The 24892-nt window shown below is 45.9% G+C and overlaps 3 protein-coding genes across 4 annotated transcripts; 1 reads left to right on the forward strand and 2 right to left on the reverse strand.

Moving 5' to 3' along the window:
- The first annotated feature begins 1373 nt into the window (after positions 1–1373).
- Positions 1374–3865, forward strand: fam174b (family with sequence similarity 174 member B). The gene is made up of 3 exons (XM_061282366.1): positions 1374–1940; positions 2517–2648; positions 3093–3865. Exons 1-3 carry the CDS (start codon positions 1648–1650, stop codon positions 3094–3096), a joined length of 429 nt encoding a protein of 142 aa, XP_061138350.1. The 5' UTR covers positions 1374–1647; the 3' UTR covers positions 3097–3865.
- st8sia2 (ST8 alpha-N-acetyl-neuraminide alpha-2,8-sialyltransferase 2) lies at positions 3855–11651 on the reverse strand. Of its 2 annotated transcripts, XM_061282347.1 has the most exons (6): positions 11326–11648; positions 8832–8879; positions 8160–8303; positions 7806–8063; positions 6593–6886; positions 3855–5193 (listed from the first exon to the last, which is right to left on the reverse strand). In XM_061282347.1, the coding sequence occupies exons 1-6, from the start codon at positions 11475–11477 to the stop codon at positions 4902–4904; spliced, it is 1188 nt and encodes a 395-aa protein (XP_061138331.1). In that variant the 5' UTR covers positions 11478–11648; the 3' UTR covers positions 3855–4901. The 2 variants fall into 2 exon arrangements, with proteins under 2 accessions (XP_061138331.1, XP_061138332.1); XM_061282348.1 differs by lacking the exon at positions 8832–8879 and having other exon boundaries at positions 11326–11651.
- Positions 11652–12861: 1210 nt separating this feature from the next.
- On the reverse strand, positions 12862–24289 carry LOC133156517 (solute carrier organic anion transporter family member 3A1-like). Its single transcript, XM_061282312.1, has 9 exons — positions 23750–24289; positions 20589–21045; positions 15993–16091; positions 15649–15924; positions 15296–15460; positions 15035–15233; positions 14408–14552; positions 14058–14295; positions 12862–13983 (listed from the first exon to the last, which is right to left on the reverse strand). Exons 1-9 carry the CDS (start codon positions 23909–23911, stop codon positions 13634–13636), a joined length of 2091 nt encoding a protein of 696 aa, XP_061138296.1. The 5' UTR covers positions 23912–24289; the 3' UTR covers positions 12862–13633.
- Between the last annotated feature and the right edge of the window lie 603 nt (positions 24290–24892).

Below are 24892 nucleotides of genomic sequence, written 5' to 3' on the forward strand. Positions count from 1 at the left end.
GATGTAAAGCGACTCTACTCTAAAGGTAGACATTACGTGGATAGAAGAAGTCTTCACACCCTAGTTCCAATGCCTGGGTTTTGTGGTTTTTAAAAAAGAAACTGTCACTAAGATAAATAACATCAAAATGTTTCCTGGCGTACAATTACTACAAAAATGCAAAACCAAATGACAAATCATTGCAAAAGTGTGCACATCCTATTATTACTGGCTGTGTTCCGATTCGTCCAATCACATTGATACTCATGTTAAATGGGATTCTGCTGTGGTTTCGTATTCAGTTAGTGTTGCGGAATTATGGCGACAAAGTTCAGCCTTGGTTGCAACTTGCATCATATTATAACAGCCATCCTCAGAGGGCGTGAACACGTTTTAATCTCTCAGACCAAAAAAATCACTTCTGAGCAGCTTTGTGCAGATATTTATGTTTAGCATTGTTGTATTAATCCTGGAAGCAAAGATGAAGTGTAATTTGTACGCAGAAAATGACAGCTGCTGTTGTGCATGTGAAGGCGTGCCCTGCAAAAACAGCCCAAACCGGATTACTACATTCATTGGCTTAACGTTTCTAAAAACTCCCCACCTTGCACCACGTTACATCGGTTTCTTATAACATCTTACCTGGCGTGACACGTGTTCATTTGCAAGACGCTTTAGGAGCAGCTCATGTCTTAATCAATAATTAATAATAGGTTCAATAATCTTCAAAACGATTAGAATTGTCAAACGTGATAATGGAACTGTGTGCACAAAGGTCACACTGTCCTATCGGTAGCTCCTCCTTAGGCAATGGTTGCATCCCGTTATAACAAACGGCCTCCAACCAGAACATACTTCGTGGAAAGGCAACAGTCAAATGACGTCTGTTGTTTTGTGCTGCTACCTAGTGGGCATTACAAATATTGCAACAAAGACGACTCGGTCGATCAGCAAGCTCGCAATGGAAACGAAACGAACAAGATGTGCCTTTCACTTGCAAACTAAGCAGTACATTTTTAAAAACAGATTAGTTATCAAATTGCAGCATTTTATTCAAAAAGACTACATAGGCTAAATTTTATGATTTGTTCAGACGTTGACGTCAAACAGGCAGTTGAATTCAGAGGCTAATTTATTTCACATAATTGATCCATTACCGTGGATGTGTGTTTGTTCATTTAATAAATCTTTTTTTATTTGGTGGTGTGCCGTGATATTTTTGGGTGGTAGGGTGTTATGGAAATAACAGTATTCCATTCAAAAGATTAAATCTTATCATTTAGATACAACAGATTAAACCAGTGACGTCAGTCGTAGACATTGCCAATTCCGAGTTTGTCATGAAGGCATCACTGGATTTCTACGTCACACATGAGCAACAAGAGGGGGCTGGTCCATTGAGCGCTTCCGGAGGGAGTGGATAATCCCAATCCAAGGTATTGCCTCCAATTTACCTCAAGGGACCCGCTTCACAGAATCAAATGCAAATTGAAAACAAAATCTTTTAATTCTTTGTAGATTTGCACTACAGTCGAGATGTTATTGCGTGTCTTTTGTTTTGTTTATTTTGTAAAATAGCAAAATTGTTGTAGTCAACAATGTGACAGCTGTTGTTGCGAACGTGACGTTTTTGGAGAGGAACTATAAAGTGGATCCGTTTTGGCTACAATGGCGACCTTCTATTTAGCTCTAACTTTAATCGCGGCGGCGTTCTGGAGCGTCGAAGGCGAGCCCCGAAGTCTGCCTTCTCTCGCCTCGCCCTCGAACGCGACCTCGGCCGCCGCGGCATCCGTTAACCTCCTCCAACATGATGACGGCGGCGGCGACAACGGCACCCGAGCGGCCGTCGGATACCCGACTTCTTCCGTCATGACGCATCTACCCACGCTCAAAGTCATCGTCATTTGCACCTGCGTGTTGACCGGGGCTCTCATCACCTGCCTGCTCTTCAAAGTGGTCAGGTAAGCAAGGGCAAGTGCGGAATTTAGGGACAATCTTTGTACTGTTATTCCAAATTCCCTGCATGAGCGTGCAAACACAAGCGTCTGTTTGGCACCTCATGATTTGAGAGTTTGTTTGCGTGAAATGTCTTTTGACCTAATTATGAGCATGTGATTGTGTTCAATTCTGCGAAGTCAAGGTCTGTTTTATCATCTTCTATTAGAGGCAGTCGAACTGGGTCACTTTGAAACTAGGGATGCATACAAAACAGCTATTTCTGTTATCGTGCAGGAGGATAATTATTTGACCTGACATTTTTGTAGGGTTAGACACAATGTAGAAGTAATCAAATGTGCATTTTATTCGGTGGAACAAATAATTGTGGGTAATGCTTGGTGGAGAAATCCTTGCTGACGAACAGTGACGAAACTTTCTTAGAAGTTTCTCACTACTGGAATACAGCCAAAGACAGATTTGGGCCCTTAGAAAAAAATCAGCAGGGGATTAATTTACTTCCCTCGCTGTCAATTCAAAACTTTACCCTGTAAAAATGTTGAAATATTGTCTTTTAATTGCTAATTACTCTTTTTTTACAGATCTGGGAGGAGAATCAGGAAAACCCGCAAGTATGACATCATCACGACCCCCGCAGAGCGAGTGGAGATGGCTCCCCTCAACGACGAAAACGACGACGAGGACGACTCGACTCTGTTTGACGTCAGTTACAGGTTTGCTCTTTAAAATATTTGCTTTGGGTACAGCAAATAATAAACAATAATATTTTGCATCTATTGACGGGTGATTCTAGCAAAGTGCCGCGCAGTGTGATCGGCAACATGCTATTATCTTTCAATAATCTCATCTAATCAACTTGATTAGAACTGTCCGAGTATAACCCAATTGACTTTTGGTGCTATACAAATGCGCTTCATGGACTGTTTTGAAGGGAACCGAAAAAGCGAAACGCTCATGCAGCCAAACTTGTTATGCAGAAGCGGCTGCGATGGGATGTTGACACAAGGTTTCACCCTTCCGTCTTTCCCATTGTTGCTTGGTGTGTGGGCGCTTCCTCAAAAGGAAGATCCGGCGTCCCGTTGACGCCATCCTTGTCCAAACTCACTTTGCTTTTCTATCACACGTCCAGTGATGGCGGTCTTTCTGCTTTCTCGCAGGTGAATTGGCCACCGAGCAAAAATGTGACCACCTTCTCCTTTTGGATGGACCCGTGCAGCGCCTCGTCTTTGGTCTTTTGTTAACGCCTCTTGTTGAATGGTCTTGCACGAATGGAAATGTTGTTGTTCATCTGCATTTTTCACACTGGCTTAGTCATATCTGATCTGGACCTGCGAGCCACATTGTGCACATTTGTAAATTTGGACTTGACTTTGATAGCAAATACGTCCACAGTACTAACTTTAGTGCACTCTTATTAAAAGATGAGCCTCTATATTATTATTATTTTTATCTGTGAACTAATTTGCTGCTATCTCAGTTCTAGAGTATCTGAAGAATATGCTGTATTTGTGTCTTCATACCATTTATATATTTTTTGTTACGACCAAATCAAGACTGTCTAATCTTTTTATTTTGAATTCAAACATTAGCAATTATTTTTGCTCATTGAATGATGTGATTTTTTACGTATGAAGGCAAAAAAAAAAACCTCTGAAATTTCACAAAATCTGATTTTTCTGATTTTCCTCATCCTGTGAAGCAGTCAGCAATTTCTTAAACTCCACATTGTAGATTTTGAAAATATTTGGACAGAATCGTCTGCTACCTGTAATTCCTGGTTATAATAATTGTGAGCTATTTGAAGAGTGTCGTTAATTTTGTAAATGGGCTTTAAAGGCGTCCCTGCTTAGTTGCAGTAAAAGTTTGAAATATTGCCACAGTGGCCTCCTTTGTTTCCCTTTGTGAAATAAAAACACCCGTTTCAATTCTTGTCACGCTAAGATTTTTTTTTTTGCATCACAAAAATACATTCATATTCTCTTAAATAAACATTGAAATGTCCTTGAGTCAAAGAACCAGAAAATCAATATACAATTGATGTGGTTGAATATGACACATTAGGGGACAGACTTAAGTCTGAGAAGATAGACCTTGTACATTCATTTAAAAAGAAATACATTCTCAGCATTGCTTTGAAGAGCTAGTGTTCTTTGCAATCTTTTCACTAAGTTGACTCTTGCAAGTCTGTGCAAACACGACTGTGTGGCCAGCTGCTACACTTCTACTTTGTTTCTCATCGGGAGGGGGGAAGGGGGAAGTCAATCAAATAGTACATTTTCCCCTTTCTTCATTTGCCTCCCCAGGCTATGCAACATAAATCTTGAATCGAATAAAGGATGCTCTTATACTTGTGTTTAATGAGTTAAGATGGATTTTCAGTAGTTGCTTGTGGGCTCCCTCTATTGGTGGACCAGGAAAACAGATCTCAGCCCAAGTCCAGTTCAGTTGTATTTAACTTGTAAAGTTGATTTTCTGCCTTTTAGTCACACAACCAGGTTCTTTTTGTTTTACCTCAAGGTCATCAGGCCTCTTCTTTGGGTGCTTCGAAAGTCCTCTTGATCTTGAATCCTGCCTGGATCATTTGAATCCGCTGTGTTGCGGCTGGGAAACGGGTAGGTTGGAGTTCCCCGCCCACACCTGTGCTAATCGCTTCAGGTGACGTAACTGCAGTCAAATTACTTCATTCATGTTCAAAAGCTTGTTATGATGCTGTTCCTGAAAATAAAATGTAAGTCATTTTCATGCACAATTTAGGCTTACTATGTTGGTGAATGATGGTTTTTTTAGAACCATTGTCTTCTCAATGTTGTTACCGCAGTCAAAAGCTGCTTTGTAAATTGAAGGTCAAAAAGCTTGCGAACAAAGTGGAGTCCCACAGCAATTACAGAAAACTAAATGTACAAAAGCAAGCTGACGTGAGCGTAGCCTGCATGGTCAGTGTTTCCATGGTGATATTCCACCGGCTACTAGCTCGGGACCTCGGCGCGGCAGTTGGCAGTGTGAAGCCGCAGCGCCCCCTGTCGGTGTAAGGCGCTAAGCGTCCGAAACTCCAGCGGCATGGTGTGCGGGCTGGAACTGGACGTGTACTCGTATTTGAGAGCGTCATAGTAGTGGTACTTGACCGCCTTGCCCGCCGGGTCGCGTAAGAAGGGCCAGAAGCCGTAAAGATGGATCTCCTCGCAGAAGCGGGTCGCCAGCGTGTACATAAGGAGCCCTGTGGTCGGACGCTTGATGTGGACCTGATTGGTCAGCCAGTAGCTGCAAACAAAGAAAGCAAATTATCATCCATCCATCCATTTTCTGAACCGCTCAGTCACCACGGGGGTCGCGGGTGTGCTGGAGCCTATCCCAGCCGTCAACGGGCAGTAGGCGGGGGACACCCTGAACCGGTTGCCAGCCAATCGCAGGGCACACAGAGACAACCATTCGCACTCACACCTAGAGACAATTTGGAGTGCTCAATCAGCCTACCAAGCATGTTTTTGGGATGTGGGAGGAAACTGGAGTGCCCGGAGAAAACCCACGCGGGCCCGGGGAGAACATGCAAACTCCACACAGGGAGGGTCGGAGGTGGAATCGAACCCGCACCCTACTAACTGTGAGGCGGACGCGCTACCCAGCGCGCCTCCGAGCCGGGTGCAAATTATCAAATTTTATTATATTTTATTTATTTGAATTTATTTATTTATCTAATTGCAAATAAAAATGAAATTCACTGGTGGATTTTGCAGACGGTATAAGGTCTGCTATGCTTTGCAACCGAGATGTTCGTTTCATTAATGAGAACTCTTGGCATTTGGTTGCACTCTAAGCTTTTTTGTGCACTCGGAACATAATAGCTGATGCTTGCTGAAAAACGACAAGGTTGGCGAAGCACTCATTTCACAGCTTTATACAAAAAAAAAGCAAAAGGCCTTGGTTTTTCGTCAGCGAGAACATGGAGTGAAAACGCTGAGCACACACACACGGTTAATGGCAGAAGTGGCGGCGCGCTTGTTAGCCAACCCATAGAAAATGGCATCATTTGCTCCCTGACCAGAGGTGTTTCTTTTTTAATGAGGGAGAAAAAAGGGAAGAAGCGACAGTAATCTGGAAAAAAAGGCAGCCTGAAGATGACGGTGGATTGAAATGCTTCAAGGAAACGTACGAGCAGCTTGAAACAAAATCAAGGAAAATAATCATAATAGAGACAAAAACACAAGCTCGCTCACTATTTGTGATATTTGAAACGTCTTGCTGTCGGGCCGGCTGCACGCGGGAAATCGATGAATTCACATTTTGCTCACTGTGGATCAGTCGCCAAAGGTCACAGCTGTTGCGCTCGGAAGACCCAATTAAAGGAATAACTTTGGCGTTTTTCAACGTAAGAAATGAAAATACGACCAAGATCACATTGCAGCACTTTTGATCAATACGGTCGAGCACCGCCAGTCCGTCCGTTTTTCCTTCCGTACGTCCCTCGGGGGATTTTATTGGAACATCTTCCGCGTCATTTACCGAACGCCGCATCTATTTGCTGTTTTTGTGTCGATGCCAAAGCAATAAAAGTAGTACTTTGGCACAATCTGGCCTAACGGGCATTTCGTCAGCTTTAATTAACTGATAGTCTTTAATGTGGTTAAAAAGCAAAAGTTAACAATTGTGCAAAATTCCTCACCCTCTGACAGCGTGCAGCAGGCGCAGGGACGGGAAGGCGGTGCGCACGTCGGCCGTGTGGCGCAGGATGAGGCGGAGGGCCCACTCCACGCGATCCTCTCCCCCTTTGGCCATGAAGGCCGGGATCCACAGCACGCTGCCGCTCAGACTGCGAAGACGCCGCACGAAGCGCTGGCGCCACTCCTCGTCCCCCAGGTCCCGGAAGGCCCGCTGCACCACCGAAGGGTTCATGGTGACCAGGTTGGTCCGACGACCCACGTCATGCGCGAATTCCTCCACTGGCGCCAGGTTGCACCTTCACACATCACGCTCGTCATTATTATGCCCAGCGTGTTGCTGAGTCATGACCTTTACTCATGAACATGCGGCAGGAGACAAGAGAAAAGACCCCCCAAAAAAAGAGGAAAAGCGCAATAAAAAGGTTGTGGCCCTTCTTCAGCCAGCCAGCGAGTGAGCGATCAATCAGCAGGACGTACCGACAGCCTTGATGTTTGCAGAATAGCAAGCGGGCGCCGGTTTGCATCCGCCGTCACGTGAGCCCCTCAGGCAAATTGATGGCTCTCCATTGACAGGACAAAATAGTGATGAATTGCGCAATCTGCCATTCGTCTGATTGAAGCCAAACACTAAGCCGAGGCGAGGCGAGGCGACTGACGCTTTGGCAGATGAGAACACTACCTCTGAGAGAGCGCATCTGAAATGTACTCGTGCAAAAAATAAAAAGTCAACTCATGAATAATTGTGCTTTTAATCGCACTTTCTGTCCTGACGCTGGCTTTCAAACTTCGAGGAAAAAAAAGCGCTCCAATCCAGAATTAAAGGTTAGACTGGATTCTCAATTAAATTGGGAGGAGATAAAGCCAAAGCCAATTTGCTATTTCATTTTAATTACGGCCCACTCTAACTTGCAGGTTGCCTCACCAAGTGGAATTTTCCACAATTAACATGACAATGCAGTCAAAAAGGATCTTCAATTTGGACTTGGATGGGAAAGAAATGTCTGTAACGCAGGGATGACTGCATGCGGCTGACTTATTTTGCTTCCAAAGTTTTCTGTTTTCTTTTTTAGTTTTAGGTTGTAACACCGCCAATCACCACTCGATGGCATGCAGCGGATTTTGCTTTCAAAATTAAAAAAAATTTTTTTTAAGTTATATTACCGCCAATCACCACTAGATGGCAAGCACGTCATAATATGTCGCCAGAGTCGGTACCTGATGACAAAGTCGTGGGAGTCGATCTGGGAACCGCAGCCGCTGTTGAGCAGGATGCCTGAGTTGCCGACAACGGCGCACAGCCTGTAACGTTGATTCTTCATGGGCGACACGCTTGGCAAAAGCCGGTGGAGATTCTCAGAAATGTTGGTGGTGCTGTGGCGGTCAAAAACGTAGTGGACCACATCGCCGGGTCTCAGCGAGCCCTTCAGAATGGAGATGTCTCGCTCAGCGTCTAGGAATCTTAGCACGTTCTTCCTGCGGGGAAAAAAAAATATTGTTTGGCGATGATTTGAGCTTCGTCCTTCGCGATATCACGCTTCCATGTTGATGAAAGTGGAAGTGATGAGGTACCTGATGATCTTGGAGAGGGTCCTGTTGAAGGTCCAGTCAGGTGTTGGCAACTTGGCGCTATTATTGTAGGCTGGTTGAAGGAGATTCATCGCGGCTTGTTTCGGAGAGGTCGTGCTGTCCACGTGTGTCGTCGCTGTCGTCGTTCTACATATGCACACAAGATTTTTTTTTTTTTAAACTTGCATAAGTATTGGAAATGGTCAAACTACCAGAGACAAATTTGACATGAGAAGCTAAACATTAGCTTAATGCTAATCACAATTGCGAAACACCTTCAACGCGCTAACAAAACTAGCCTCAATATTTGATATTAATAATAATAATAAGTATTAATAAAGCCAAAACTTCAGATATATCACAACAAAATGGATTTCATCATCTTTATATGACAGTTGGGAATTTGATCAAAGTCATCTCAATGTGGATGCCGGCACATTCGCGGTTTGGCACTTGTGGATTGGAGAACAGCATTTTTTCTTCCTCCCTCACAGGCCGGCCTGCAAATAGCAGCTGCCTCCTCCAAATCAAGTGTCAGCAGATATTCTGTGCGCAGTGAGACGCGCCGGGCGGCTAATCAAGGCTGCCGATTGACAATTACGTCAAAGTGGCAACCAGATTCCCATCGGCCCGCTGCGTGCTTTCAATTGCATTCCGAGCAGGTGCGTTACAGACCTGCGTACTTTCGGGAAGAGCCGCTTCATCTTTGAGCCGCCTCTATTTCTAAGAAGAAAAACAAAACAAGTATGATGAGGCATGTCTTGCATTCCTAAGCCTGTAAGAACGAATGAAGGTGAAAGGCAGGAATGGAGCCGGTATTTTTAGACCTAGCCACCATGGGCCCCTTTGGTGATGAGTAGACATTAGGGGTGTAAATCGCGGGTTTTGTCACGATACGATATAATATCGATACAAAGAACTACAATACGATATTTGCAGATATCTGAAAGCCTGCTGCGATTCAATCACGATATATCGCGATATAGTGCTCTACGATCGATTTTTGTTTTTAATAAAAAATATAGAACAATATCCTGATTTCTAACAATTCATACGCAAAATCAACAAGGTACTGCAAACTCTTTATTTAGGAAATTACAAGAGTATTGCAGTATACAAAGTGCTTATTTTAACACTGAACTTTGATGTCGTGTTTTTTTCTTTAAATGTGCGGCGAGATTTGTGCTCCCTGAATATTTGATCACCGCATGGCAGGATTTACAAACTGCACGTGTCTTGTCCGTTGAGCCATCTTTTCTTTGGAATCCAAAGTGCTTCCAAACGAATGACTTGAAGCCTAAAGGGGGAGCAAATTTCCTCGTCTTTTTGGACACTAGCCATAGCACCAGCCCAGGAGCAGCGTACTAGTTGTCGACTCCCCTTTCACGTGCCTGCTCTGCTCACAACACAACAACGCCGGGCGCACTGCTCCCGGAAAGAGGAAGCATAAAAATATGAACTGGATTTCAAAATAAAGTCGCGTCTAATGTCCGAGGTCAAACACGGCGATATAAATCGATGTTTACGTTTAGCATCGATGCCAACAAATCGTAGAGCATTATATCGATTAATCGATGTATCGTTACACCTCTAGTAGACATGCAATCACAATGGATCACATTAGCTAGATAAACGGAGACACATACTATATAATGCACATTTTCTCAAGAAAAGACAAAACAGTCTAATGCAGAGATGTCAAACTCATTCTTGTGGTGGGCCACATCGTAGTCATAGTTTCCCTCAGAGGGCATGTTCAAATATTTCAAAAAGACGAATGGTAACAAAAATAGCAAGCAATATCTCTATGTTTTTTGTTAAAGTGAAAACAATTTGTAATTTTAGTAATGACACAAAGTCGACGCAAAATTTGTCTTGCAGGCCACATAAAATTATGTGGCAGGCCATATCTGGCCCCCAGGCCTTGAGTTTGACACCTATGGTCTAATGTGATCCAATAATGGCTCTCATGTAACCAGTAAAAAGAAACGTGAGTCATTGAGCTAGCTAGCATACTTTAAACTGTAATTTGGCTGTCAGCCCAATAGCATAATTGCCTAAATTGCATTTATGGAAACTTTTTGTTGTTGTTGCATTTTTGAGAAAAACAAAATCTTAAATAAAATGAGCTACGATTTTATTTGCTAATGCACGAGCTGGCCGGAGCTCGCAGGAGGTAACACAATCTCCCCCGTCCTCCCCCTTTACCACCTCCATTGTTGTAATTGTATTAAGCCGCATTCAGCCTGTGGTCAAAGTGCTTCTTCTTCATCTTTTTTGTTCCCCTGTGACAAATCACAAGTCGATACGGGCACATTATGCGCTCCGAAACCAATCCTGAAAGGGAAATGAGAGCGTCCCAATGAAGCCTTCTGCTAAATTAAGAATTGTTGCATGTGCTGCGAAATCAAAAGTGGGCCGTGTGTGTGTGTGTGTCACTGGGGCGATTGGCGCTGCACTGCTTAAAAATTCAATTACAGAGAAAAAAGAATGAAAGAGCAGCCTTTTCTTGTGCAGACTTGCCCTCCCTCCTTCCTTTCTTTCTTCCTGCGAGTGTAGCCCGATCCGATTCCACATGCAAGCTGCTGCAAGACAAATAGGCCAAGCCGTGCATGGGGACCCAGCCGGGCTCAATATCACCCACCGCCTCGCATATCCAAACAAACCACAAATAGCAAATTATGTTTTTGTTTTTTGAACTTCATGAGCTTTCTTTTATAAAATACCAACAGCAATGAAAATGTGCTTTAGAGGGAAGAATAATGTATTTTCAAATATTCACTATTTCCTGAGATATTCACAAGAGGTAATCTCATCCAAGAGACCCAATGCTGCCATGGTTGGGGTTCATTTTTACTTTCCCTGCTGTATGGTCAAACCTGAATTGGCTTTTTCTCGACCCATTTTCATTTAAAAACAAAAAAAACTGCACTGGCAGGTGCTCCTCGTTAAGAGCACCGTTGGCAACATTTCACGTTCAAAAACTTAAAAATGAAATTCATTTTTTTTTTGGTGGCTGGAATGGATTCATCACATTTCCATTCATTTATGTGGTGAAAGATGATTTGAGTTACAAACAAACTAATTAAAAACTGCTGTATTTTAACACAAGTGCTCACTTGTCAGTGGAACTCTGAATATGGGGGGAAAAAGATGAGCATTTACTCACGAGGCTTCATGCTTTTCTCCTTGTTCCACTTGTGAGATATCATCAATGATGAGGAGAAGCACGAGTAGCGTGACAAAGAGGAAAAACAGCGTGCGTAATGTGGGCGTCATGATCCGGGCTTGGGGGACCACCGCAAGTCCGGCAGCTGACATCCCCCCCGCGTTCACCTTCTTCTCCTTCGCATGTCGACCGACGTCTGTCCTCTCGACTCTCGTGCGCTGTGTGTGTGTGTCTTTGTTGTGATCGGCGGACCCCTCCCACCCGTGCTGCAGTCCAATCTCAATGAGGCAAGCCCCCCTTCTCCTTCTCCGCCTTGTGTGTGCGTGCGCCTGCCTAAGTGCTAATTCCCTGCTCCAACTTTCAAAGCGGGCACCTCCAGAGGCGGTGTTGGGGGTGTGTGGGGGCGGTTCGATGATCTGGACCACATGCTGTCTTAAAGGCACAGGCGCCGTCCTCGTTATTATTTCTATGTAAAGACCGCGCTGCTTCACGATGGGCAGAATAAATAATAATCTACTTAATTCCTTGAAAAAGTATTTTATTTCCAGAGCAAAATAAACGGCATAGAAAAAAAAAAAAAAGTACGAAAAGGTCCAAACTAGAACTGCAGAGAGATCAGTAGCAACTCTTCACACGCCAGGAATAAATGGATGGTTTGCACGGGCGCGCACACGCACGCGCACATGGTCCTGTTGTGGATTTTTAGCTAGCACAGAATTAATGTGCGACATATTTGCTACTCTCACCGCAATCAGCCATTTGCTGTCGTAATATCTGACAGAGCGTTCTGGGCCCCTTTAAGATAAATATATTATCTCTTGCATTTTCAAATACACACAAAAATATGACTTTTCATCTCCTAATGCACTCCTTCCACTCCTAATCTCATTGATACGATATATATATATATATATATATATATATATATATATATATATATATATATATTATATATATATAATACACCCACACATATATATATATATATATACACGATATATATACATATATATACATTACTTAAGACAAATTAGGCTGATTAAACTGCTGTAAAAGCAAAGCCGCGTTGACATTGCCCACATTTGCACATCCGCCCCAAACGTGGATCCAGCATGAGAATGGCAACGTTTTCAAAAAGGTCCAAGAGGCCACGAGAAAGAGCAAAAAGTCCTGTTGGCTTGCGTGGCGAAAACAACTTTTGTCTTCTCTGCAAATACACAAAGGTCGCGCAGGATACCCGTTGAGAAAGGGTTTGCCTCGAGACAAAATTCGGAAAACAATTGGAAGTTTGCTCGGAAAAAGACGGACGTTATCAGCATTCAAAGTCAAAAAGTCAAAGTCAGCTTTATTGTCAATCTCTCCACGTCACAACACACAAAGAGACCGAAATTACGTTTTTCTCTATCCCACGGTGACGAGACACATAACACGATAGACATGGGCAACAGAATAAATAGATGGCCATTTTTCAAGACAAAATTTTGGCATTTCACTTGCTACAATTTCATAAGACAAATCTAGACAAAAGTCACAACCTTACATAAAAGTCATCTTTCAAATTTATTCTAAAAGTTTTCAAAAGCATTCTTGGAAAATTCCAGATTTAATCTTGCAATATTTTATTTTATCTTGCCGAGCAACATTTTAACCTTATTCTTGTAAATTTTTCAACTTGGATTACTATTTCAAATTAGTGGCTGAAATAGTTTAAATTTATTCTTTGAACATTTCAAATATATACTTGTAAACTTTATTGCACGGGTCCGTAGAAAGCAAGTGCATTGCATCTTAAAAAAGTAATCTACATTATTCTTATATTTCAAATGAGGTTTGCAAGATTTCAGGAATTCTTAACGTTGAACGCTCGTCATGTGAATTTGCAGGAATAAACCGAGGATTTATCCAAATTAGTTCTATTGATCTGCATTCATGGAGAGGCAGTCACAAAAAAGGGTTGCAATTGCCTAAATGTGCCACAAGAGGGCGGCAAAACACCAGCTTTGTGGTGACTACAAACCTTTGGTAGGTTTTACGACAGTCGGGCTCAAGTCAAATGCCACCAGGTGGCGCCAGAATAAAACGGCTGACGTTTTCAGTGAATGACGGCAGGAAAGAAAAATAAATAGACCGACAAAAATCTTCCACTTTATCTTCTCATGGAAACTCGCCATGAAACCTAGCTTGGATGTCCACTGAGCGAGCGTCAGTCACACCAGCAAAAATGACCCCTTGCCCGTTGAGGATGACCATGTCAGTGGCCGTGATATACGGCAAGGGGCGATCAAGTTCCTCAGCCAAAAGCCAGAGCCTATAAAACGGACTCCATGTTTTCGCAATACTCGTGGTCCCCCAGGTTGTATATGAACTGCGTCCGGTCCACTTTGGGAGCCTCCGAGAGGGACGGGTAGAAGTCGCCGGGCGCCATGTTGGCCTCGTGGCTCTTGATGTAGGTGTTGTAGTTGCGGCGCAGGCAGTACCAGGTGGTGGCGTACAGGAGGAAGGCCACCACCTTCAGGACGATGGCCAGGCTCACGTAGAGGCGGCGATACGACAGGTTGTCGTACAGCAGGCACGCGCCTTTGTCGCCGCAGTCCGAGCTCCAGAACAGGCACGTGGAGTCGATGGCCGCCCCGAAGATCAGGGGAGGCGGGATGAAGCCTGGGGGAACCAACACATTTTTGTTTTTTTAAATGTTCCAATCTCTGGCAGGCAAGCGGCAAAAAAAATCTCACCTAAGAGTCGCAGCAAAAGGAACAAGACGCCAAGCGCGTAGGACTTGAGCTCGGGAGTGACGGTCCTGATGAGGACGATGACGGAGGGCGTCTGGGCCATGGCGCCAACCAGGCTGCACACACAGATGATGCACAGGAAGACCAGGAAGGTCTCCTGGCAGCCAGCTGTCGGACATTTGCCCGCGACCGCCGTGGCCAGCTCGCTGTCGGAGGAGACGCAGGCGCAGCCGCTCAGGTTCTGCGTGCAGGAAAAAATAAAATAATAAAATAAAATGAGAAGAATGTGCTATTTTGGATGGAGCCTTTTTTTGGCAGATGTTCACGAGTTTGTGCAATCAAGTGAGAGCCACCTGATCTTGGTTGCGCGTGCATCCGGCGAAGCAGGCCGACAGGTAGGTGACGCCGTCGGAGCCGCACACAGGGCTGATGGACGACGTGAAACAGTTGCACTGACTGATGCACGCCGCTTCTGGCTTCTTGCCCACCTGCAGCGTGCTGCGCACACACACACAACACAACACGGTCGCCCGCTCAAAAACAAACTGCCGGTAAAAACAACAACAGGCCAAAATCCAAAAAGCCTGGCAAGACGCGAGCCAAGCAGTCATCGAGGTGACGCTTGGCCGCATTTGTATTCCGTGAGGGTCGCTCCCAGCACAGCCAATCTATTTTTTTTTCTTTTTTGCTGTGCTCAAGAAGGCAACAGGAAAATGGTTTGAATAAAATATCAAGCAGTGGCCTGCAGTGACTATAAGCATTTTTATTGACACGTTCAGATTGCGAGGCTTGCCTGCAATTAAAGGGTTCAAACCTGAGAGGCCGCCAGAAAAGAACATTTACCCGTTTGGTATTTTTCGGTGAGCTGGACTAGCCTTAGCTAGTTGGAGATTTATTCTGAACAATACAATGTTCTCAAATCCCACAAGATGCCGCCAACTAACAGAAAATGGAAACGAAGGCGGCACGCCGGGCCTTACTTGTTGCCGTACATGACGGTGACGCCGGCCACGGCGCCCGTGTCACAGCCCAGGAAGAGGAAGGAGACGTAGCAGGCGGTGGAGACCAGGTTGACCAGCATGGCCATGCGGATGGCGCCCAGCGCCGACAGGTTGAGCTTCTTCACCAGCAGGCCTCCCATGAAGATGCCCAGGCAGGCGCACGGGATGGCCGTCATACCTGCGCAGCCACGCCGGTTACACGCCGCCGTCACGCCGCCATTTTGCTTTTCGAGCACAGACCTAGCAGCTGGTTAGCCGAGGTGGTGGTGAGGTTGAACTGCTGCTCCAAGTATTTGCCCAAAAAGGCGGCAAAGCCGGCCACCACGGCGATTTCCATGCAGGCGGCCAGGATGATGCAGGTGAAGACCGGGTTGGACAGCAGGTGTTTGGTCACCTTGGGGATCACTGCGGATGGGGGCGGGGCAAAGACGCAGCCGTTTTTGTTTTGAGGAGGGAGGGGTTGCTCGCATGATAATGAACCAAATGCAGCCAAATGGAGTTAATGGCTTACACTTTAAGCACTTTTTGTTTTCTCATCTCGTCAGCTCAATATTTGCTTAAGAAGTGACATGATGTGAAAAAAAAAGGCTCACCCCGGAGTTGCTGGCAGCAGGTGGGGCTGTCGGACGGCCGACTGTCGCCGGCGGCACCATTGCTGGTCTTGGGGACGTCGGCGCCGGGAGACAGAGGAGCCGGGGCCAGAATGGCCCGCTCGCCGTCGGCGGCCTCGTCCCGCTCCTTGGTGGGCAGCGACTGGGGGAAGCCGAACATCAGCAGTGCCGAGCAGAAGAGTAAGGCACCGCACAGGAGAAAGCCCGCCCACCAGGCGCCGATCCAGCGCGGGTCTTCCGGGGTGATGCCCAGCTTTTCTGTCGGCACGAGCGGCACCGTGTCACATCGGCCCACGCCATCGCGCGTGCGCCACAAGGGCACTCACCTGTGTCGATGAAGATGGCATCCACGTAGAATTTGGTGCAGACGGAGCCCAGGATGAAGCCGCAGGCGGGCCCGAAGACCAGTGTGGAAAAGAGGATTCCTTCCCCCCAAAAGAGCCCACACATCAATTTGAAAGCGGACATTGTGCGCAACATGTAGCTTTTAGCGCTTAACGCTGACACAAAACAATGATGCGTTAACAAAATGAGCAAAATTGATTCAGATTTTGAACGTTTTAGTTTGTGAAAATAAAATAAGAGGTCTCTTATTGAACCCGAAAATATGTTTGGGATTTAATTACCAATTTATTACCATAAAGGCGTTTTATTTTATTTTATTCAGTGAGCATAGAATGAATGAATTAACTACTTGATGAGATTATCCAGCATGGACTGTTTGTCATCGCTCTCATCTTGGCGTGCAGTTGAAACTTGTGGTTAGCAGCAACGCGTACACAGAAATGACACAAAAAAAACCCAAAGGCCTCTTCCTTTTAGCTAACTGTTCCGGTTTCAGAAGGGGAAGAGAAGCAGCTCCACACGTTCGAGAGCGCCAAGTCGGCGTGTGACTCGACCAAGCGCTTTCTTAGCAAGCGGACGTTACTGTGGCGTAGCAACACACACACGTGTGCAAGAGGCGTGGCCTGGCCCTTGCGGCGCTGCCATTAGCGGAAACTCATTTGTTCATGTTGTCGTAAAGCAGCCCTGCAAATGATCCTCCCCTGGGGGAGAGGGGGGGCGCCAACGTCAGACCTAATTCAATAAGCGAGATCTGGTCTCCTGTTTCGGCCGCCATCTAATTTGTTTAGCGAGTAACAGGCCAAGGCAGCTGGCTTTGCCCTGCCGCATTTGAAACGGCCAACCTGACTTGGGGAAAAAAGTCAACAGGAGCTGCAATTGATGTCGTATTTGTCATCCTGCAAAGATGGCCGCCATTGGGACGCTGAATGATCGTATCAAAGCGTGTGAAAATTCTAAATCCTGGAAAGCGGCACAGAACTGCCTTTTTTTAATATATTTTTTTTAAGTTTGGTAAGCAGCGTCTGAAACGTCAAGTGCATTCCGACCGCAGTTTATTTTGTGTTTTCGCCGCACAAAGCCAATTCATTTGTCTTCTCCAGTAATCCCGCTCAAATTGGCCGGTTAATCCGCCGAGCCAGATAAAACGCGGGCGGGCGGGGTCCACTTTCACAAGCGGGACCGCACAGTGACGAGGGGCCATGGCGGCCACATGTCAAACGAACAAGTGGTATCTTTTGTGTGGCATCTTCAGAACTACAGAGGAGCACCTAGGCCACGCGTGACCAAACGCCAAGCAACAGGCGGAAGGCACGCAAACGCCGTGGAACCGGCGAGTCTCTTTGAAAGACACACGCAAGATGAATGGCTGAGGATGCGCTGCAGGCATTAGGCGGCAGCTCTCACCTGCCACGTCAAGTCGGCCGTGTTCCAAGCGGCTTTGAGTGTTCATCTCGCGCTTAGACAACGTCTTTACATTCATTAGGCTAAGTCAAAATCATCAAAAGTATTGGGACAGGGACTGCGCAAAGATTATTCGGGCGGCTCAAACAGATGAATGGAATTTCCATCAATGCGGAAATATGATTTGAGTTGCTAGCAGGTGACCGAACAAATTCAATTCCAAAGTCACCACTGCACTCCAAATGATTAAAAATGACATTTATACTAGCAACATGGTGTTGCTAAACATTTTTTCTATTTTTTTTTAATTCGAGATGCCTGCAGTGGCCCAATATTCCGAGCGGTGCTTTCCTGTCGGGCAACATAATCCTCTCACAACTAATCATCGCGTCGCGGCTGCGTCTCCGATGGCGCGGCGACCCCGCCGATTGTGCGCCGTGGCAGCAGCAGCGGCGGCCCGTGACCTATATAACACGCTGAAAAAAAGGCTCAACTCGCTCACGTTCGCCAGCCCGCAAAAAAACACTTTGCCCGCCCACTTCTAATCAGGCCAAATTTGGCAAAACAAAACCTTGGGGAACTTTCGGTCGGGATATCGTCTCTCCCAAACAAACGCAAGACCCTTTGGGGAAGTTCCTTAAATAAAAAGTGCAGCAGATGCGACGCTTTAGGAGATTTGGATTTCAAGTGTCAAGTGTAAAAGGGGATTTTACCGCTGCTGCATTTCCTGCTAGCCTTTTGCTGCGCTTTCAAGGAACCCATAGTGTGACATCACTCTCTAACCAATCGTGACGTTAACAAATGAGTTTACCATCCTTCTTGTTTGGAATGTACAAGAAAGACTTGTGTCACTTGAAAACCAGCTTCGTCCTTTTGTATAATTCAGACGCGGTGTCAAGCGAGCTGTCACGTCCCGCAGCGAGACGACAAAAAGAAACGCAGACAGTTAAGGCCTGCGACGTCAACGCCGCTGAAAATACAGACAATTTACGCACTGAAGCTAAGCTAGAGCGTTGTGGAAATGACGAAGCGACCTATCACGAAAAGCAAAGCGCTTAGCAATGAGTTGGTCGCCCATGGAGGCCAATGCTATTAGGCTCCTTTAAATTGACCTGCGGCAACATAATCTGCTGAGTCCAATTAACCTCGTGTCAGGAAGTCCTGATTGACCTCAACGGATTGCCCAAGCACGTACAAGCACGTTTACCCAAAGGACTGGCTGAGATGATCCAAAGATGCGGAATTCCACATCTGTTGGTATTCCTGCTCGAGATGTTTGCTCGGGGGCCGGGACGGAGACAGACACTGCGCGCATTGTTAGCCGGCCGCGTGGTGGGCGGCGCACGCAAACTTGTCGTCGGGATTGAGAATATTTTGCTGTTTTCTCCACAGAACCCAACTTAAAACAAAAAAATTGTGTTAGGAGGCAACGTCAGCACGCGGCTTACAGCGAGGCCCAAAAAAGCCATTTTGGATCTAATCCTTCAAGATGACATTAGCGGGTGGCGAGTTTAAGTAGCTTAGCCAAACGCCCTGCTGCAGTTGGAGCACTTGAGCAGGAATCATGTAAAGACTCTCCAGAACCTTTTGTCAATGTGACGAGCAAAAACACGGCATTTGCTGACGATTTCTCGGCTGTTTAAAAATTCAAGAGCGGGCCGACATTAGCCGACAGTCGCCGTCAAGCCGCTCTGGGCGCGTATCGTATATATTTATGCCGGCCAGCCGGCTCCTGTGGGAAGAGCCAAAATTAGCAGTGGCCGTTGAAAGGTCAGAGAGCGCTGGGAATGGACGAACGGGGGAGGGGGGGGGCACATTTACTCGCTCGGTCCTCGTGAAAGAAAAAGCAGAAGGTGTGGAAGTCGGGAAAGGGCTACCTGTTGCTGGGAAAGGTGTGAGGAGCTTGGACAGCAACAGGCAGGCAGACTTTGCCAGAAATGCTTTTGACTTGCCCCGAGGCGGCGGAGTTGTTTTTCACAAGCCTTTGTGGTATGCACACAGGGCCCCGTCCTGCCCATTGCCATCTCACACATGGGCAAGCCGCTTGGCATTCCTGCTGCACGCAGCAATTACAGCTAGCGAGTTGGTGTCGACTCAGGCCTCGGCTCTCACTGCACTTCGGACGAGGCGGGATGTGTCCCAGTCAAAAAAAATGCTGTCGTCAAAAAATAAAAATATGAAAAAAATAAAAAATGAAAAAATGTAAACATAAAATAAAAATTGAAAAATAAAATAAAAAAATAAACAATTGCAAAATAAAATAAAAGTAGCTTTAAGGTTTCTGTCTCGTTTAAGTTAGCGACTGCTTATCCGACCGCATGTCCACACAAGCTAACGTTGCATTGCTATCAAGACATTATTGGAATATTATTGCCACAGCTCATCTGTTGGCTAACAGGTTAGTTGGCTTCCACGCAACTGCTTAACCACAAAATAAACACATGATGGCTGACACCCACGTCACTCACCAGGCGACATCGGACGTGTCTCGCGTGCTTTTTTTTTATTTTAGCCAAGACGAAGGTTGGCTGCTGCAAATCGGAAAGTGCCAAGTAGCACACGTGCTAACGCGCCTGCCTGCCGTCTGCAAAGCATGTGTGAGTTTGTAAGCAAAAAAGTCAACTAGCTGCTCTCTATTTTCTCTCAATTTTCTTCAAAGCGCTCCGAAAATCCTCTTCAAATGCCGTGCGAGGATGTAACATCAGTCAGATGACGACTGGATTAATTTTGATTGTTTGGAACTCCACCACAGCACACATCAGGTCTTTTTTTTTTTTTTTGCACGTTATTGTCGGGACGCATGCAAAAGCGACAGTAAAGAGACGCAAATTGTACACGGCTATAGAATGCTAATAAAGCACACCTCGGGGAGGTGAAGGCAAATTTCAGACAATCTCCTCCATTCATGCGGCCTGGATCACATGACACAACTGCGGCGGCGGGATTAGGACCATCAGCTGAGCGCCACTCAATAGCGCATTGTTCCCCGCTCACCGCTCACTTTTGCTGCAGCTTATCCGAGCGGGACAGGAGCCAGCGCCTGCCAAAATCCAAACGCCCCCCCCCCACACATGTGTTTCCTTGTTGTCGAAGGGGGCGGGGCTTCTACGGATGTTTCCACCTTTCAGTACTGCTATTAAGGTTCCTTCCGTAGAAAATGGAACATCAAGACTCACCTATGTAGAGAGACGAGTCTTTCTTCTTGACGTGGTCGTCGATGTAGGACACGCCCAGGGGCTGCACCGGCGTGGTGCCAATGCCGAGCAGCACCTGAGCGCCGATCAGCAGCAGGTACATCATGTTGGTGTTGGTCCTGTTTGCGCACACGGCGTCCTCAGCCATCTGGACGTCCTTGCCGCTGGCGTTGGAGCACACGTCACGTCCCACGTCCGTCCTCCACGTGTCGCCAATCTCGTACCGTTTGGTCAGAAACTCGGGCAGGGCCGAGAGGAGGGCGCCCAGCGCCATGATGATGCCGCCGCAGCCGATCAGACGGGGCCGATGGGCCTTGGCGCCAAAGTAGCTGACGAAGAGGATGAGCGCCAGGTTGCCAATTTCAAAGCTGCTGGCGATCACGCCCACGTCAGCGCTTTGCAGGTTGAAACGTCGCTCCAGCGTGGTCAGCACGCTCACCTGAAAGACATAGCAGAAACAATGGCGTCTTTTTTTTTTTTCCCAGCGGAATTGTGATCAAGTTTACTCATTTCCCGTGGAAGGTGCCAAGCCGATGAGCAAACTTATGCCTCAAGAAGAATTTTTTTTTTTTTTTACTGTGGGCGGTGGCGGGTGGAGCTTCCATGTGAACCACTGTGACACATCCAAACATTCCTCAGACTATTTTCAAATCAGTCCCAAATGGGCCTCCTCATTTTCCATTCCCCCACTGGCTCCTTGAAACTGTCTTCAGCGATGAGGGAAGAAAAGAAAAAAAATATCAACGAGCGCTTGTAGCATTGGAAGATTTATTTTTCCACTGATGTGATTGATGAGCATTTATTTTGGATGATCAGTCTCGGGTGCACGCAACTTCTCAACCGGCCATTTGGGTTAGCCACGTGACCCGAAAAGGGGAAAAAAATTGATGCTTTGATGGTTACAAACAAATCCTTTTGTTAAATTAGCTTCACTTAGGAGTGACACTGAGTTGAATGCGCTTTCACGTGCCCAGCCTGGTCAAATAAATATATAAGATAGATAAATAAATAAATGAATGAATGAATGTTGCGTGGCCATGAGCCAATATTTGATTCTGACATGGTGTCGAAATACTAAAATTACATCTCTGAAGTTTTTTTTCCTTTCAATATTTGGGTCAATAAAATCGGCTTTTTTCCCCCCATCAAACACAATCTATCAAAAAATGAATACAATAGTTGGTACAGTTTAAATTCATAAATAAATTTGAACATTGATTGTTTAAATTCTCTTTAGGAAGTCACAGTGTTCCTCAGCACCACCAAAACATTTTGAAGCTGTTACTGGGGACGTGTTGATGTCCAAGGGCGGAAAAAATTTAGACGTGTGACAATTTTCAAAGAAGTTGTTTTCACGGCTGCCCTCAAACAACTATGGCGTCTCATCAGAGTGCCTCGAGCCTGATCAACGAGTTGACGGAAAACCACAAAGTCTCTTCCCCTGGGGGGAGCGGCTTTTTTTCTCTCGCACTAGTTACAGGTCGCACTGGTTATTTCCAGTGACTTCAACATGCTTGTGCACTTCCACTGAGATGGAGCAGACAGCCTGCCCAGAGGCGAAACCAAACATGGCGGGGAGGGAGGAGAAAAAAAAAAAAGTCCGCCGCTACGTCTCATCAAAAAAAATGTTTAACAAGTCGCATGGCAACAAAATAAACCTTGTGCTGGGATGTCCCATGACCTCACCAGTCTTGTAATTTTTCCGACTCCAACAAGCAGGCAATTTTGCCAAATGATTCATAACAACTTGACTTTATCGGGAAATAAAAGCATCTGAATACATTTGGATTTAAAGACACATTTTTTTAAGACTGCTATTTTCTTGCTGTTCGGGCGGTTTGACCAAAAGCAATATAACGCAAGATGGACGTATTGTTTGTTAGCTTGCTTAAAGTGTTTGTGCACATTTGAGATAAAGGCCAAAAAATACAACTAAATGAATGAAGTGAAAGAACTTTGATGGTGCTAATTGCACTCCTGCGACTTTTGGCCGCCATGTTCCACCGGCGCCCGGCGTGTTGATTAAGCGCCTGATGCTAATTATCAGCTCACACAAAAAATGGGCCATCGTGATAGCTGCCCGGAATTGTCGCCGTGCTGGCTGGCAGCAAGCGCTTTTAGATCCCGTCAGCCAATTAGGGACTCTTACAGATAGCACGAGAAACTCACAGGGCATAGCGGGTCGTCCCTGAGTTTTTCTTCCGGTGACAGTTATTGATGTGTATACATTTGAGAGACATTTCTGGGACAATCAATAAAATGCTGGCATCCCAAAGAAAGGCAGTTCATCTTGAGACACAAACACTTTGAGGTCATTGATTAGTTTAGCTCTTTCAATAAAGAAGGCAGCCAACATTTTTTTTTTATGATTTCCACAGAAGGGACGACAGACGGCACACTCGGGAGGAAGGAACAATATTTAGTTTGGGTGTTGCTGACTTACAATTACTTTCAGTATCGGGTCCACCGATACTTAAGGCAAAAGAAAAATCGGACGTCCTCCTTGGCAGTAGGTGGCGCTATACTGTCACACATCACCAAAACATCATCAGGAAATCTGTTCAAGATTTTTATATAACAAAAGTATCTGCAGTTGCGATTGGTGAGTGAAAAAAGTAGTATCAGAACTTTACAGATTGTTGGCCTTGGAAAAAGGAGCCTAATAAGAAGCGAGCCCTATTCGGTGTGTTCAATTCTACCAGGTTTGAAAGGCTCCTTATGGAAAAACACCATTGCTGCCCATTTAACAGATACATTCTCCAGGCTGATCTTTTTAAAGTCTGTGTACGTTCCTGAAGTTCTTGTAAACACTCTACATTCCCGCCGCTCCCTATTTCTGATGGTCTCGACGTTCCCTCTCGACTGTACACCGTATAATTTGCCTTTTTTTCCTGCCTGCCTGCCTGGGTGGGTGGACCCTGCCGCCTGCGTACACGTCTCAGCCGTGAGCGTAAGTTTCCCATGCTCCTCGTTGGACAACGCCAAAGTTCTCCAACCTCCTATTTTCGACGACACACTTTTCGCCACACTATTTCACGCAGGGCGAGTTGGCGTCTCTCTGCTCTCTAATTTGACAGTAGTAGCTCCCCCGTGAGCAAGGTGCCCATCCACCAGCCGTGCAGTGGGAGCCTAGGTAAACTCACCAGGTACGCTCCGACGGTCCCCTGCGCCAACATGAGAGCACATTCCGAAATTAGGAATATCTTGATATTTGAGAAGCAGGACGACTTCTTGCGGGGGTCGTCCACTTGCGGCATGTTGTCCCCGCCGCTCTGGTTCGACCCTCGCTGCTTCTTCACCTGCATGCCCGCCAACTTCCAGCCAAAGCAGAAGCAGCAGAAACAGCTCAGGGCGTCTACATCCGTGCGCGAGAGCCGCCTCGTCGGAAGGTTTTACCCTCCCAACCCAAGAAAAATACAAAATAAAATTTAAAAAAAACGTCGCTCCGGTTTACTCGATGTAGCTGAGCGGCACACGTCCGAGCACCTTGTTGGCTTGCCTAAACATCGCTGGCTCCCTCCTCGTCGAAAGTGTGAGCTCCTCGAGGATGCCACAAGACGAGCACAAGGTCGCAAAGTGTCCTCCGCGTGGAGGCTCGGCTCGGCTCGGCTCTCACATTCTCAACTCTTCTTCGGGACTGTGAATGTCTGTCTCTCCGCCCCCTTGGAGGCTCATACTCGGGACAGACAGGAGGTGCGGCGACAGCGAGGCGAGGAGAGGCGAGGCGGGGGCTCAGCGAGCTCTCTGGGACGTACCCCGTCACTTGGCCCAGGCGACAAGAGACACATTTTGTTTGTTTGTTTGTTGTTTTGATATAAAGAACTTTTATCGCAATAAAAGTAGTCATATAACATAGACGTATGACAAGATTTATTTTTGAAAGAAGTAATTTTAGGGTGACAAAGTAGTCACGGGAACATAATTAGTGACGGTTGGACGTGTAAAGCGTTCCGATGACGTCATAAAGACTCATTATTTCATACGACTTTTTTAACTCAGAATTTTTCAAACATGTATACAAATAAACAAAGGTATACAGAAACCACTAAATAATCAAAACTAAAAATAAATTGAAATAATCGCACAAACGCATATAATGCTATTTCATCGTGACACTTGAATTTCACCAAGGTCATAAAAGTACACAATATAAATTGGAACTCAACCTTGATTTAGACCAGGGGTCTCAAACTCGAGTCCTCAAGGGGCCACATTCCTACATGTTTTCCAAGTTTCCATCGTTAAACACACCTGATTCAATTATCAGGCTCCTACAGATCGTGAGG

This window comes from Syngnathus typhle, linkage group LG7, assembly GCF_033458585.1.
Source record: "Syngnathus typhle isolate RoL2023-S1 ecotype Sweden linkage group LG7, RoL_Styp_1.0, whole genome shotgun sequence".
NCBI lineage: Eukaryota > Metazoa > Chordata > Actinopteri > Syngnathiformes > Syngnathidae > Syngnathus > Syngnathus typhle.